Raw genomic sequence first — 15,346 nt, 5'->3', positions numbered from 1 at the left:
CCTTAAAATGGATCATAGACCTTAAATGTAAAATGCAAAACTATAAAACTTCCAGAAGAAAATATAGGGAAAAATCTAGGTCACCTTGGTTTAGCAATGAGTTTTTAGATACAGCACCAAAAAAGCACAATCCATGAAAAAAAAAATGGGTAAGTAGTCTTCATTAAAGTTAAAAACTTATGCTCTGCAAAGACACTGTTAAAAGAATAAAAAGACAAGCCACAGTCTGGGAGAAAAATCTCTGCAAAACACATATCTGATAAAGGACTTGTATCTAAAATATACACAGAATTCTTAAAACTTAACAATAAAAAGCAGGCAAAAGATCTGAACGGACACTTCACCAAAGAACATATACAGATGGCAAATCAGCATATAAAAAGATGCCCAACATCATATGTCACTAGGGAATTGCAAATTAAAACAACAATGAGATACCACTACATACCGACCAGAATGGCTAAAATCCAAAACACTAACAGTAAATGCTGATGAGGATGTAGAGCAATAGAAACTCCCATTTGCTGCTAGAGGGAATACAAAATGGTACAGCCACTTTGGAAGACAGTTTGGCAGTTTCTTACACAACTAAACATATCCTTACCATACAATCCAGCAATTTCACTCCTAGATATTTACCCAAATGATCCGAAAACGTATGTCCATATAAAAACCTGCACATAAATGTTTATAGCACCTTTATTCACAATTGCCAAAACTTGGAAGCAACCAAAATGTCCTTCAATAGGTAAATGGAAAAACAACCAGTGGTACATCTATACAATGAAATATCATTCTGTGACAAGAAGAAATGATCCATCAAGCCAAGAAAAGACATGGAGGAACCTTAAGTGCATGTTTCTAAGTGAAAGAAGCCAGTGTGAAAAGGCTACATGCAGTCTAAATCCAACCATATGACATTTGGGAAAAAGCAAAACTGTAGAGACAGTAAAAAGATCAGTGCCTGCCAGGGATTCAAGGGCTGGGGGTAAAGATGACTATGTGGAGCTCAGAGGATGTTTTTAGAGCTGTGAAGCAATTAAATCTAGACAAAAAGCAATTAAATCTAGACAAAAGTGATAGTAGCATGACAAATGTGGAAGGAGACTTTTGCAAAGTCTCAAAATAACATCTAGAACTTTGCTACTCAAAGGGTGGTACAAGAACTCCAGGCTTCCACATCATCTGGGAGCTTATAAGAAATGCACAAGCTTGACCCCCATCCTGTCTTTACTGAATCAAAATCTGAATCTTAACAAGATTCCCAGGTGATTTGTATGCACATCAAAGTTTGAGAGCCACAGATTACACAAGGAACGTTTGCAACTTAGAAAAAGACAGAAAGGCCAGGCGTGGTGATTCATACCTCTAATCCCAGCATTTCAGGAGGCCACATTGGGAGGATCGCTTGAGCCCAGGAATTGGAGACCAGCCTGGGCAACACAGGGAGACCCCATCTCTATTAAAAAGGTTTTTTTAATTAGCCAGGCATGGTGGCACATGCCTGTAGTCCCAGCTGCTCAGGAGGCTGAGGTGGGAACTCACTTGAATTTGGGAGGATTGCTTGAGGCCCAGAGGTAGCCTTCAGAGAATCATGAGTGTGCCACTGCACTCCAGCTTAGGTGGCAGAGCAAGACCTCATCTCAAAAAACAAGAACAAAACCCAAAAACAGGAAGCCAAATAGAAAACTACACAAAGGGCTTAAATTGCAATTCAAAGCACTGGAAACCTGAATGGATACCAAATACATAAAGAGATACTTAAATGTATGAGAAATCAGGAAAATTCAAATTAAAATAGTAAGATGCCACTTTACGCCTTATCAGTTTGGCAAAATTCTGAATGTTGGACATATCAACAGGGTGACAAATAAACAAGAATTCTCACGTACTGATTGACGATAGAGGCATAAACTGGTCAAGTCATTCTGGAGAGTAACTGGCAGTCAAATTAAGTATGCATACATCCTATGACCCAACAACCTACACCTGGGAAAATAACCCCAACATGACCTTTGCACAAGTCCCTAAGGTTGTGCAATAAGGCTGTTTACTGCCATACTGATTATTATGATTTGATTAGGGCATCAAGTCAACCTCAAAGTTTATCAGTAGAGAATGAATCTGTAAACTGTGGTGGATGCATACCATGCACCACGATGTAACAGTGGGAAGCAATGAACTGGATACAGGAACAGCAACACAGATGGATCTTAATAAGCACCGACTGAGTTACATGAAACAGAACAAGGTCTAGTGCATAACACCATTTATGTAACTTAAAAAGAAATTAACACACAAATTAACTCTATTTGTTTTACAAGGAAATGCAAATCCAAAGATGCATATCAAACTCATCACAGACTGGCTCAGAAGGGAGGAAAAAGTGGGGAGAGGCAGTGGGAAATGAGGGGAAAGGGAATAAGTCAATACAGACATTCATAAATATACAGACCTAAAAACAAAAGATCAGCTTTCCATGGCCCAACAATGAAAATGTACTTTGAAATGAAGATTATGATTAATCAACCCTTTCCATTTGAGATTCTCAAAAAAAAAATACAAAAAAATAAAGTAAAATAAGTACAGGAACAAATCAATCATGGCAATCTCTCTGCCGCATGAAATCCCTGGTTTCAAAAACATCTGTCTTTCAGAGCTCTGTGCCTTACAGAGACCTTTCCCATCTAAGCAAATTTATACTCTCGACGAGGAGGTGGAAGAGGTCTGAGACAGATGTTTGAAACACTCATCCCCCCGTCAGTCATTTCTAGGTTACTCACAGCTGCATCACTCTCCCTGTCAGTTAGAAGTCACTTGTTCCCAGAGATGTGTCATAGCCCGACAACAGAAAATACTTGAGAAAATAAATATTAGTAAAGCTAGTGATACTTTTTCACCTGGCATCCTAAGGGAGTCAAGGTCTTCTGCAAATAAACGTTAACATAAAAAGAAAGCTGTCCCTTCAAATGCTCAAGCTAATTTTAATCATTTTGCATAAAAATCTTTATTAAAATGTATCACATATTTCTGTGACTTCTATTACAGAGAATACAGGGGGAAAGCATAATCTTCTTGTTCCATGACTTCAGCATTTCAAAATTTTGAACCTCCATTATTTTACCTTCTATTTTTCCGATATTCTGTCACCTCTCCATGTCCATTTGCCACTTCTGTTGTAACTGTAGCTGCTTCTAAAAATAACCCAACTCTGTCCCTTTCTACCTGGTGGTCTCTGTCCGGGCTGGGAAAACAGACTCTCAGTGGTGTTAAGGACTTGAAGTTTAATAAAAGTGATAAGGCTCTGAGTGAGAAACTAAAAAGTAAAATGCATGGCTTTAGACCAGAGTCTTTTGATAGCTACTTCAGATAGACTAGGGACGCTTTCCTCCAGGATTCTACAGGCTGTGTTACAGAGAGGAAGACTGCACAATACTGATGCCTAGGTATAATAGATACACAGGCTGTTCCCAGCACTCTGGTTTTCTGCCTTCAGGTGGATGAAGCCATAATTAAATTTGTCTCTGGAGATATGCAACCTGGAATTTGCAACAAGATAAAAACATTGCTTTTGTTTTAGGATATGAAGGTTCTGCTGTTGGAAGTTTTAACTAGTTCATCAATTAGGAATAATCAAAGTAACCTAGAGTTTTCTAAATATATCATATTGATGTATGCATTGATTAGAAACTGGTTCTCCCCCATCACAGCACTGTCCTGAGATCTTCCCAACTAAAACATAAACTCCTCATGGGCAAGACTAAATGTTACTTTTTATTGACTGATATAAAGTGAATGTTTGATGAACAAAATAAATCATGACTGAATGAGTATATCTGAGATGAGTGGGATTGGGTTTTTTTTCTAATAGTTTTTGGAGTACAGGTGGCTTTTGGTTACATGGATAAGTTACTTAGTTGTGATTTCCGAGATTTTAGTGTACCCATCATCCAGCAGTATACATGGTACCCAATATGTAGCCTTCCATCCATCCGCCAAATCTTCCCCCACACCGAGACCCCAAAGTTCATTAATATCACTCTTATGCCTTTGAGTCCTCATAGCTTAGCTCCCACTTATAAGTGAGAATATACAATATTTGATTTTCCATTCCTGAGTTACTTCACTTAGAATAATGACCTCCAGCTTCATCCAAGATGCTGCAAAAGGCATTTTTTTGTTGTTTCTTTTTATGGTTGAGTAGAATTCCATGGTGTACATATACCACATTTTCTTTATCCACTCATTGGTCATTGGGCACTTAGGGGGGTTCCATATCTTTGCAATTGCAAATTGTGCCACTATAAACATGTGTGTACATGTCTTTTTCATATAATGAATTCTTTTCCTTTGGGTAGATACCCAATAGTGGGATTGCTGGATTGAATAATAGTTCTACTTTTAGTTCTTTAAGGAATCTCCATACTGTTTTCCCTAATGGTTATGCTAATTTACATTACCACCAGCAGTGTAAAAGCGTTCCCTTTTCACCACATCCACACCAACATCTATTGTTTTTTAACTTTTTAATTATGGCCATTCTTGCAGGAATAACATGGTATCTCATTGTGATTTTAATTTGCATTTCCCCAATTATTAGTGATGTTGGGCATTTTTTCATATGTTTGTTGGCTGTTTGTATATCTCCTTTTGAGAAATGTCTGTTCATGTCCTTCCCCCACTTTTGATGGAATTATTTGGTTTTTTTTCTTGCTGATTTGTTTGAGTTCCTTGTAAATCCTGGATACTAGTCCTTTGTCAGATGCATAGTTTGCAAATATTTTCTCCCTCTCCATGGGTTGTCTGTTTACTCTGCTAATTATTTCTTTTGCTGTGCAGGAGCTTTCTAGTTTAATTAGGTCCCATCTATTTATTTTTTGTTTTTGTTGCATTTGCTTTTGGGGTCTTAGTCATGAATTCTTTGCCTAAGCCAGTGTCTAGAAGAGTTTGTCTGATGTTATCTTCTAGAATTTTTATGGTTTCAGGTCTTAGATTTAAGTCTTTGATCCATCTTGAGTTCTTGAGTTGATTTTTGTGTAAGGTGAGCGATGGGGATCCAGTTTGTTTCTTCTAGATGTGCCTGCCAGTTTTCCCAGCACCATTTATTGAATGGGGTGTCCTTTCCCCAATTTATGTTTTTGTGTGATTTGTTGAAAGTCAGTTGGCTGTAAGAATTGGGCTTTATTTCTGGGCTCTCTATTCTGTTCCATTGGTCTATGTGCCTATTTTTAAACAGTAGCATGCTGTTTTGGTAACTATGGCCTTGTAGTATAATTTGAAGTCAGGTAATGTGATGTTTCCAGATTTGTTCTTTTTGCTTAGTATTGCTTTGGCTATGTGGGCTCTTTTTTGGTTCCATATGAATTTTAGGATTGTTTTTTCCAGTTATGTGAAGAATGATGCTGGTATTCTGATAGCAATTGCATTGAATCTGTAGATTGCTTTGGGCAGCATGGTCATTTTCACAATATTGATTGTTCCCATCCATGAGCATGGGATGTGTTTCCATTTGTTTGTGTTACCTATGATTTCTTTCAGCAGTGTTTTGCAGCAGTGTTTTGCAGTTTTCCTTGTAGAGATCTTTCACCTCCTTAGTTAAGCATATTCCTAGGTTTTGGGGAGGGTTTTTCTGTTTGTTTTTTGCAGTTATTGTAAAAAGGATTGAGTTCTTGATTTGACTCTCAGCTTAGTCGCTGTTGGTGCACAGTAGTGCTACTGATTTGTGTATAATGATTTTGTATGCTGAGACTTTACTGAATTCATTTCTCGGATCTGGGAGCTTTTTGGATGGGTCTTAGGGTCTTCTAGGTATACAATCATATCATCAGCAAATGGCGACAGTTTGACTTCCTCTTTTCCAATTTGGATACCCTTTATTTCTTTCTTTTGCCTGATTGCTCTGGCTAGAACTTCCAGTACTATGTTAAATAGAAGTGGTGAAAGTGAGCATCCCTGTCTTGTCCCAGTTCTCAAGGGGAATACTTTCAACTTCTCCCCATTCAGTATGATGTTGGCAGTGGGTTTGTCATATATGGCTTTTATTACTTTGAGGTAAGTCCCTTCATGCCTATTTTATTGAAGGTTTTTATCATACAAGGATGCTGGATTTTATCAAATGCTTTCTCTGTACCTATTGAAATGATAGTATAGTTTTTGTTTTAAATTTTTTTTATGTGATGTACCATATTTATTGACTTGCATATGTTAAACCATCCCTGCATCCCTGGGATGAAACCCACTTGTTAATGATGTGTAATCTTTTTGATGGGCTGTTGGATTTGGTTATCTAGTATTTTGCTAAGGATTTTTGCATCTATATTCATCAGGGAAATTGGTCTGTAGTTTTCTTTTTTCTTATGTCCTTTCCTGGTTTGGGAATTAGGGCGATACTGGCTTCGCAGAATGACTTAGGGAGCATTACCTCTTTCTCTATCTTTTGGAATGGTTTCAGTGGGATTGGTACCAATCCTTCTTTGAATGTCTGGTAGAATTCAGCTGTGAATCTATCTGGTCCTGGACCTTTTTTTGTTGTTGCTAATTTTTTTTATTACTGATTCAATCTCTCTGCTTGTTATTGGTCTGTTCATGGTTTCTATTTCTTCCTGATTTAATCTAGGAGGGTTGTATGTTTCTAGGAATTTATCTATTTCCTCTAGATTTTCTAGTTTGTACTCGTAAAGGTGTTGGTAGTAGCCTTGAATGATCTTTTGTATTTATGTGGTATCATTTGTAATATCTCCAGTTTCATTTCTAATTGAGCTTATTTGGATTTTCTCTCTTCTTTCCTTGGTTAATCTCACTAATGGTCTATCAACTTTGTTTATCTTTTCAAAGAACCAGCTTTTGCTTCATTTGTCTTTTGTATTTTGTTGTTATTGTTGTTGTTTCAATTTCATTTGGCTCTGCTCTAATCTTTGTTATTTCTTTTCTTCTTCTGGGTTTTGGTTTAGTTTGTTCTTGTTTCTCTAGTTCCTTGAGGTGTGACATTAGGTTGTCAATTTGTGCTCTTTCATGCTTTTTGATGTAGGCATTTAATGCTATGAACTTTCCTCATAGCACTACTTTTGCTGTATCCCAGAGGTTTTGATAAGTTGTGTCACTATTATCATTCATTTCAAAGAATTTTTAAACTTCCATCTTGACTTCATTGTTAACCCAAAAATCATTCAAGAGCAGATTATTTAATTTCCATGTATTTGTATAGTTTTGAGGGTACTTTCTGGAGTTGATTTCCAGTTTTATTCCACTGTGGTCTAAGAAGATACTTGATATAATTTTGATTTTCTTAAATTTATTGAGACTTGTTTTGTGGTCTTCATAAGGTCTATCTTGGAGAATGTTCCATGTGCTGATGAGAAGAATATAGAATACTACAGTTGCTGGGAAGAATTTCTGTAAGTATCTGTTAAGTCCAATTGTTCTAGGGTATAATTTAAGTCCATTGTTTCTTTGTTGACTTTCTGTCTTGATGATCTGTCTAGTGCTGTCAGTGAAGTATTGAAGTCTCCCACTATTATTGTGTCACTATCTCATTTCTTAGGTCTAGTAGTAATTGCTTTATAACTCTGGAAGCTCCAGTGTTAGATTCATATAAATGTAGGATTATAATATCTTATTGTTGGACTGATCCTTTTATCATTACATAATGTCCTTCTTTGTATTTTTTTTAACTGTTGCTGCTTTAAAGTCTGTTTTGTCTGTAAGAACAGCTACTCCTGCTTGCTTTTGGTTTCTATTTGTGTGGAACATCTTTTTCCACCCCTTTACCTTGAATTTACACGAGTCCTTTTGTGTTAGATGAGTCTCTTGAAGATAGCAAATATTTGGTTGGTGGTTCTTTATTCATTCTGCCATTCTGTATCTTTTAAGTAAAGCATTTAGGCCATTTACATTCAATGTTAATATTGAGATGTGAGGTACTGTTCTATTCATCATATCAGTTGTTACCTAGATACTGTTTTTTTCATTGTGCTATTGTTTTACAGGCCCTGTAAGACTTACGCTTTAAGGAGGTTCAACCCTGGCCTACAGAATTGGGGTAGTTTCTAAAAGGTAAAAACTTTTGGTTAGTAGGACGTTGTCATAGGTGAATTATATTCATCACATCATTGATCTAAGTTTATCTAAATGTTAGATACCACTACAAACCTAACGAAATGGCTAACATTCAAGGAAACAACTGACAAGACTAAGTTTTGGCAGATGCAGAGCAACTGGAACTCTCATACACAGGGAATGCAAAATGGCACAAGCACTTTGGAAAACAGTTTGTCGATTTATTAAAAGCTAAACATGTATTAGCAAACCAGTGCAAGCAAAGTCCCAAAGTGTTAAAATGGAGAGCTCAACTTTGGGCACATTTGTATGCCAGACCACCAGTTTCTAATCCAGAACACAGCCAAAGAAATGGAAAATCTGTGTGATACGGGCTTTGATAGGAATGTAGTAACAACAGCCTTCTCTTCAAAATCATAGGACACAGAAACTGAAACAGAATTGTTTCTGAATAACTGAGGCATAGAGAAACAGCTGCTGATATAATCGAAGTTGCCTCTTTTTGAAGGGGTATCAACATCTGTTCTTTTCAGAATTCTGCATGGATTTATTTTAAAGTTATCATTCGGTAGCAGCTACAATTCAATCCTTGCCTTATATCATTCTTGCTTCATGATGTTATCTAGGCAACAATGGAGAATGAGGAGAAAAGTAAAACCAATTACACATCTGTATAAATTGTCTTAAGTTAAACATACATCTAGCATATAACCCAGAAATCTCAGTCCTAAAATATATAAAACCATATGTCTATACCTGTCATGAATGTTTATAGAAGATATATTCACAATCACCAAAAAACTGAAAATAATCAAATATCTGCATACTGGTGAATGAAAAAAACTGTGGTACATCCATACAATGAAATACTACTCAGCAATAAAAAGGAATGGACTACCGACACATGCAGCAACATGGTGCACCTCAGAAGCATTACACAAAGAGAAAGAAATCAGACTCAAAAGGCTACATACTGAATGATTTCATTTACATGACACTCAGGAAAAGGAAAAATTAAATGGGAAGAAAACAGGTCAGTGACTACCAGTAGCCATGGAGCAGGAAAAGGAGACTGATTACAAGGCACAAAAGGGAACTTTTGGGGGTGACGGAAATGTTCTTATATCTTGGTGGGGTAGCTACGTGCTGTATAGGTTTGTCAAAACTCAGAGAACTATACACCTAAAAAGGGTGAATTTTATTATATGTAAATTATATCTCAACAAACAACTTTTTTTAAAAAAAAAGTCAGACAATGTGGTACTAAACATAAAAATAAATAAATTTTTGAAGTTAAGCATCAGCATGAGCCCTTAGAAAATAGAACCTAATCAAAAGTTATGCCCTAATGCATCAGAGGGTTGCAATCTCAGGGAGGCAAGGGTAACAGAAAAAGTAAAACAAACCAAGGAAAGAAGGAGAGAAACTACAGGGCACTGTGTTACTGATGTTGAATTGCTTGTTGAATTGGCTTCAGGGGGACATGTAGTTGGCTGTTGTTCACACGGGACCTCTATAGAGAAGCCACTGGATAGTGGCAATGGTTGTAAAATAAATAAATAAATAAATAAATAACGCTGGGCGGAGTGGCTCACACCTATAGTCCCAGCACTTTGGGAGGCTGAGGCGGGTGGATCACCTGAGGTCAGGAGTTTGAGACCAGCCTGACCAAAATAGTGAAACCCCATCTCTACTAAAAATACAAAATTAGCCATGAGTGGTGGCACGCGCCTATAATTCCAGCTACTCAGGAGGCTGAGGCAGGAGAATCACTTGAACCTGGGAGGCAGAGGTTGCAGTGACCGAGATCATGCCACTGCACTCCAGCCTGAGCAACAAGAATGAAACTCCATCTTAAATAAATAAATAAATAAATAAAGCAGCCATATGAAACAGTCAACACGGAGGAGAAAAGGCAAACAATTTATCTCCTTTCATTCCTCCCAATGAAAAGCTTGCCCAATGGAGTAAAATATCCATACTTCTGGACTGCATTGCCCAGACCCTGCATACAGTTTCTGGGGAAGCCAGAAGCTTCAACAGGTCCATTTGGATCAAACCTCTATACCAGAGCTGCAGAAGCTCCTGTATGATGAACACAATGGTGGCCTTGCCTCTAGGATCAGCTCCCAACCCAGGAAAGCACAAGGCAATCAATGATGTTAGGAGATGCATCCTGGAGATAGTGGTCTGGGCTGTATGCATTGTAGGATGAGCTATAGGAGGTATCGCTGGAAAAGCATGACAAGTGGCCAAGGCCTGGGGCAGGTGGGGCCAGCAGATAAGAGGAATTCCACAAACTGGGTCTAGAACAATGGGCTATAATTAATAGACCTTCTAAACTAAAAGAGTAGTTTCATTTTTAAGAATATGCCACAGATACACTAAGAAAATTTCAAGCAATTTCTATCCATTAACAATTTCTATCCATCTGTTCATATGATGATCTCACTTGACCTTTAAATAATAAATAAGTTCAGATCTGTGAGGTTAAATACCGTGTCAAGCTGACACGTTCAGAGACAGCTCCCTACAGAAAACAGACACTGCACATCAAAATAATGCCCTCCTCTGGACAGATCACAGAACCAATTAATGATCCACCCACCACAGCATAGATATAATCCTTCAGAAAATAATAAATTCTAGGTAGAATTCAAAATCTAAAGACTGTCTTATAATCCTTCCCTCTGAGACATCAAAGCAAAAGTGTTACAGTTGAGGGGAACTGAAAAAGCTCAACTCCATATTTTATCATGGAAATATATTATGCTTTTAAAAAGTTACTATATTAATTATGTGCTTTTACATGTATTATGTTATTTAACCCTCATAATCACCCTAGGATGCAGGGTATATTACTGCCCCTGCTACAGATGAGAAAACTAAGGCACAAAGATGTGTAATTTGCCCACAGCCAGCGTCTGAATGCTGTTGGTCTGAGCCCAGAGCCCCACACACACAGTCATTCAACAGGTATGTGAGCACCTGCCAGAAGCTGGAGATATAGAGGTGCAGACAGCACATGGCCCTGCTTGCACAGAGTTTATGCTCTATGGGAAGGACAGGCATTAAAGAAGTAATCACAAGTAAATAAAGGAGAAGCAGAGTCCTGTGGAAGTTCACACCCTGTGCCTACTCAAAAATCTATGGTGCAAAGTTTGTGGTCACATTAGCATCAACTATCAAGGTTAAATCGGCAAGTACACATATTCAGGAGAAAAACAAGCCAGTCAGAAATACTAGTGCATTTTAGTTTGTATTTTCTCTATACACAGTACAGTGGTCATTTTCCAAACCCAAACAGGTCCTGATAAATAACTTTTTCCAGTATGTTAACTAATTTACACGTTTACTGATTTACTCATTTAATATTTTTCTTACCCAGGCTTTAAAGTTCAGTGAAATTAACTATATATTCATTTAACCGTCTTCATTTTCAAAAGAACAAAAGAACAAAATATATAAATTCTGGTACTGCTCAGGAAAATATAAGAGTATAACTATAACATAGTTAAAATAATCTCTTTCACACAGATAATTCTATGATAAATAGATAAACTGCATCCTATAGAATAAGGCTTCTCAGAAGTGACTTCTTGGCTTGTTTGAGGAGAGAGTTTGACAGTCATAAGAAGCCCAGATTCTGGCATCAGATGGACCAAGACTAGATTTACTTCCTACCTATCACTGGACAAGGCTCCTAGCCTCTATAAGTCCTGATTCTTTCATCTGTAAAATATAATAAAGTTGGCTTACCTCAAAGTGTTGTTGTGAAGGTTAAAGGAGATAATGCATGTAAAGTGTTTAGCATAGTTCTTGACCCACGGTAAGCACCTAATGTATATGAGCTGTCATTCCTATTATGAATCCTCTAAATGGTTTGCATATTGAAAGAAACAGAAAAAGAAGACATGGTAAATGGATGGTATATTAATGAGATGCTTGAAATGTGTGAGGGAGCATGGCCTAAAGAGCCACCCGATTACACCAAGGGCAGCAGAGTGAGAACAACTCTATAAATCCCACATGCAGAGACCTCACTGGAAAGGAGAAGGGCAAATGGAAGCTGACAGGTGGTTAGTAATTACATAGTCAATTATGTTTACAGAGGAGAGAGAACTTCAACGGGGATAATTAAAACAATAATCCACCTCTGGCTTTCGTTCCTGCCTAAATGGCACCTAAAAGACCTTGAGAGAGAAGAGACAGTTCAAACGGACACTTGTTTCCACTTCTGTATGCCTACTTGTCCTTATCCCTTATCAACAGGTATAGCCTCAGGTTAGAAGTCACATGATAAACACCACAGGGTGGAATGGGACCCAGAACTTGGGGTTTTCAAGTTTTAAAGCCACAAGACCTTTGCTTAAAAGTTTGAAAAAAGTAGTTAAAATGTGCAGCTACTCAAACCCCAGCAGCGATGGGGTCCCACAGCCCAGGCAGCTGACATCTATGGCTGCTGCCCTAGCCCCACATCCCTGCTGTGGCTCCTGCAGCACAGTCTAAAAACCACTCATCACATCCTCCTGCTTATTTAGAGAGGCAGACGCTGAAGTCAGAAAAGCAAGGGGATTTCCACAAAATGGCATGGCTGGAGGCATGAAGCTGTGACTGGCATCCAACCAGTTTTCTACTGGCCAGTCAGGTTCTCTTCACCATTGAACACCATCTTCCTGACTTACATATTAAAAAGATAAGGAAAATAAGCCATGTTTGAAAAGAATGGGTCTCCTCACAGAAAGAAACAACCATGGAAGGCTGGTTAGCAATGAAGTCTGGCATCGACAGCTTGGGCTCCACTAATCTGCATTTGAACAAAATATCACCTCCATCTATGGCTGACAAGAGTTACCAAGACAGTTTTTTGAACATTAAAATAAATTAAGTCAAAAAAATAATAAAGATTTCACAGTGAATGCCTAACAGATTCACATTTACAACTATATTGCATATGCATGCTCACAATTACACTTCGGAGGAAGTTTAAGCCACATTAATGAGACTGGGGGGAATGAAAAAAGGGAGTGAATAGCCAACAAAATTAACTACAGTGACTAATGGATGAATTATAGACTTATGATGCCAGGCATTATTTAGTGTTCTCCTCACAGAACCCCAGCTTAGATCATCTGGTTGTGCTTTAAAGCATCTATATTTTAAAACCAAAGGTCACGCCAAGCACTTTCTTCTTAGGCTTGTATGTTGTACAGTTCAAAGTTCATAACAACACGTGTAAATCATTTTCTAAAGAACCGTAACTTTCCTCTATTTGCGGGAACAGAGATGCACAAAGAGCCCTCAAATTTCGGCTTCACGTGGCCTTCACGGATTCAGATTCACATTAGCCCTGAGTCTACAGCCATACAACCCAGAAGGCTGGGAAAAATCCTGTGACCCTGACACCTGTGCAATCCCACTATTCTATGTTGCATTTTCATCTTTTCCTTTTATAAAAAGAGGATTGATAGCATCCAGAGATAAAATGCCCAGTAGCTTGCACAAATTATTTCCTGGCCTCATCTGCATCACATCCCTTAAGTGCGTCTCACCTCATCCAGCTTGAAAACCATTCCAACATATGGCTGGATGCACCCTTGCTGGCAGTACTGAAGCACTGAAGATAGGCTCTTGGAGAAGACAGGAAAGTTCATTTCTTTGTGTTGACCACAGTACAGGCCCATAGCAGAGATATTCTTCAGGAGCAGAAGGTTGGCTGGTACAGAAGCAATGTTTCCTCCAGCAAATCCCACCACCACAATCCTGCCCTCCCATGCCAGGCTGAGGAGAAAGAGAAGAAGAAAAAGAAATTTAAAAAACATACATTCACACCCATTAGGAAGGCTAGTCTCATAAAATAACAAGTGACAAATGGCAAGAATGTGAAGAAATTTAAGCCCCTGTGCACTGTTGGTGGGGTTATAAAATAGTGCAACTACTATAGAAAACAGTATGAAGGTTCCTCAAAAAATTACAAATAGGTTCAGCAATTCCACTTCTGATATATATCTAAAAGAATTGAAAGCAAGGTCTCAAAGAGATATTTGCACAGCCATATTCACAGCAGCACTATTCACAATAGCCAAGAGGTAGAAGCAACCCAAGTGTCCACCAACAGACAAATGATAAACAAAATGTGATATATACATATAATGACATACTATTCTGCCTTAAAAAGGAAGGAAATCCCGTCACATGCGATAACATGGATGATCCTTGAGAACATTATGCTAAGTGAAATAAGCCAAACACAAAAAGACAAATACTGTATGATTCCACTTATATGAGATATCTAAAGTAGTCAAATTCGTAGAAACAGAAAGTGAATGGTGGTTACCAAGGGCTAGGGAAAGGGAGGAAAGGAGAGTTGTTGTTTAATGGCTATAGAGTTGCAGGTTTACAAATGAAAAAGTTCTTGAGATCTGTCACATAACAATGTGAATGTAATTAACACTACTAAACTGTATACTTGAAAATGGTTAAGATGGTAAACTTTATGTTATCTGTTTTTTACCACAATAAAAAAAAGTAAAATGAAAAAAAGAGCAATGTACATTCATTCACAGAGACAGAAAGTAGGACAGAGGTTACCAGGGGTTGGGGAAGGGAAAAGAGGCAGTTAATATTTAACAAGTACAGAGCTTTTGTTGGAGATGATTATGCAACATTATGACTGTATTTAATGCAAGTGAATTGCACACTTACAAATCATTAAAATGATAAATATTAGGTTATAGTATATTTTACCAACATTAAAAAAACTAACATGTATTAAATCCACAGCTGGGCACTCCTCTTGATCTTGCAAACTGGCAGAATGAGCCATCATTTATTACATTGGGCTTCTCAGTAAAAAAAAAAAACAAAAAAAAAAACACATATATATATATATATATATATATATATATATATATATATATACACACCATAAGCAAAGTATTAGGGAACCAAAGGAATTAGACAATTTTATAAGGGGGCCCACTTTAGAATCCAGGCTGTTGAGCCAGGTGCAGTGGCTTAAACCTATAATCCAAGCACCTTCAGATGGCAAGGCAAGAAGATCACTTGAGCCCAGGAGGTCAAGACCAGCCTGGGCAACATAGTGAGACCTTGTCTCTACAACATATAAAAATATCAGCCAGAACACGATGAAACCCCATCTCTACTAAAAATACAAAAAATTAGTTGGGCGTGGTGGTGGGCGCCTGTAGTCCCAGCTACTCAGGAGGCTGAGGCAGGAGAATGGCATGAACTCGGGAGGTGGAGCTTGCAGTGAGCAGAGATAGTGCCA

The 15,346-nt window shown here is 37.9% G+C and overlaps 2 protein-coding genes across 3 annotated transcripts in view; both read right to left on the bottom strand.

Annotated features, from left to right (window-relative positions):
• The window catches only part of LOC134761325 (quinone oxidoreductase-like protein 2), a 63,830-nt gene that overhangs the window by 34,430 nt on the left and 14,054 nt on the right, over positions 1 to 15,346 (bottom strand). The window contains 2 exon segments of the mRNA XM_063723763.1: positions 10,038 to 10,314; positions 13,608 to 13,836. Of these exon segments, the coding sequence (XP_063579833.1) occupies positions 10,038 to 10,314; positions 13,608 to 13,836 (506 nt within the window).
• Positions 1 to 15,346, bottom strand: part of SEC16B (SEC16 homolog B, endoplasmic reticulum export factor) — a 109,981-nt gene that overhangs the window by 92,570 nt on the left and 2,065 nt on the right. For both annotated transcript variants that reach the window (XM_054524783.2, XM_063726359.1), the window contains exons 2-3: positions 14,822 to 14,897; positions 13,608 to 13,836 (exon numbers count right to left, since the gene is read on the bottom strand). The gene's annotated coding sequence lies outside the window, so the exon portion shown is untranslated. The remainder of the gene's footprint in view (positions 1 to 13,607; positions 13,837 to 14,821; positions 14,898 to 15,346) is intronic.

The sequence above is a fragment of the Pongo abelii genome, chromosome 1, assembly GCF_028885655.2.
Source record: "Pongo abelii isolate AG06213 chromosome 1, NHGRI_mPonAbe1-v2.0_pri, whole genome shotgun sequence".
Lineage (NCBI taxonomy): Eukaryota > Metazoa > Chordata > Mammalia > Primates > Hominidae > Pongo > Pongo abelii.
This window is presented reverse-complemented; position numbering and strand designations above follow the sequence as displayed.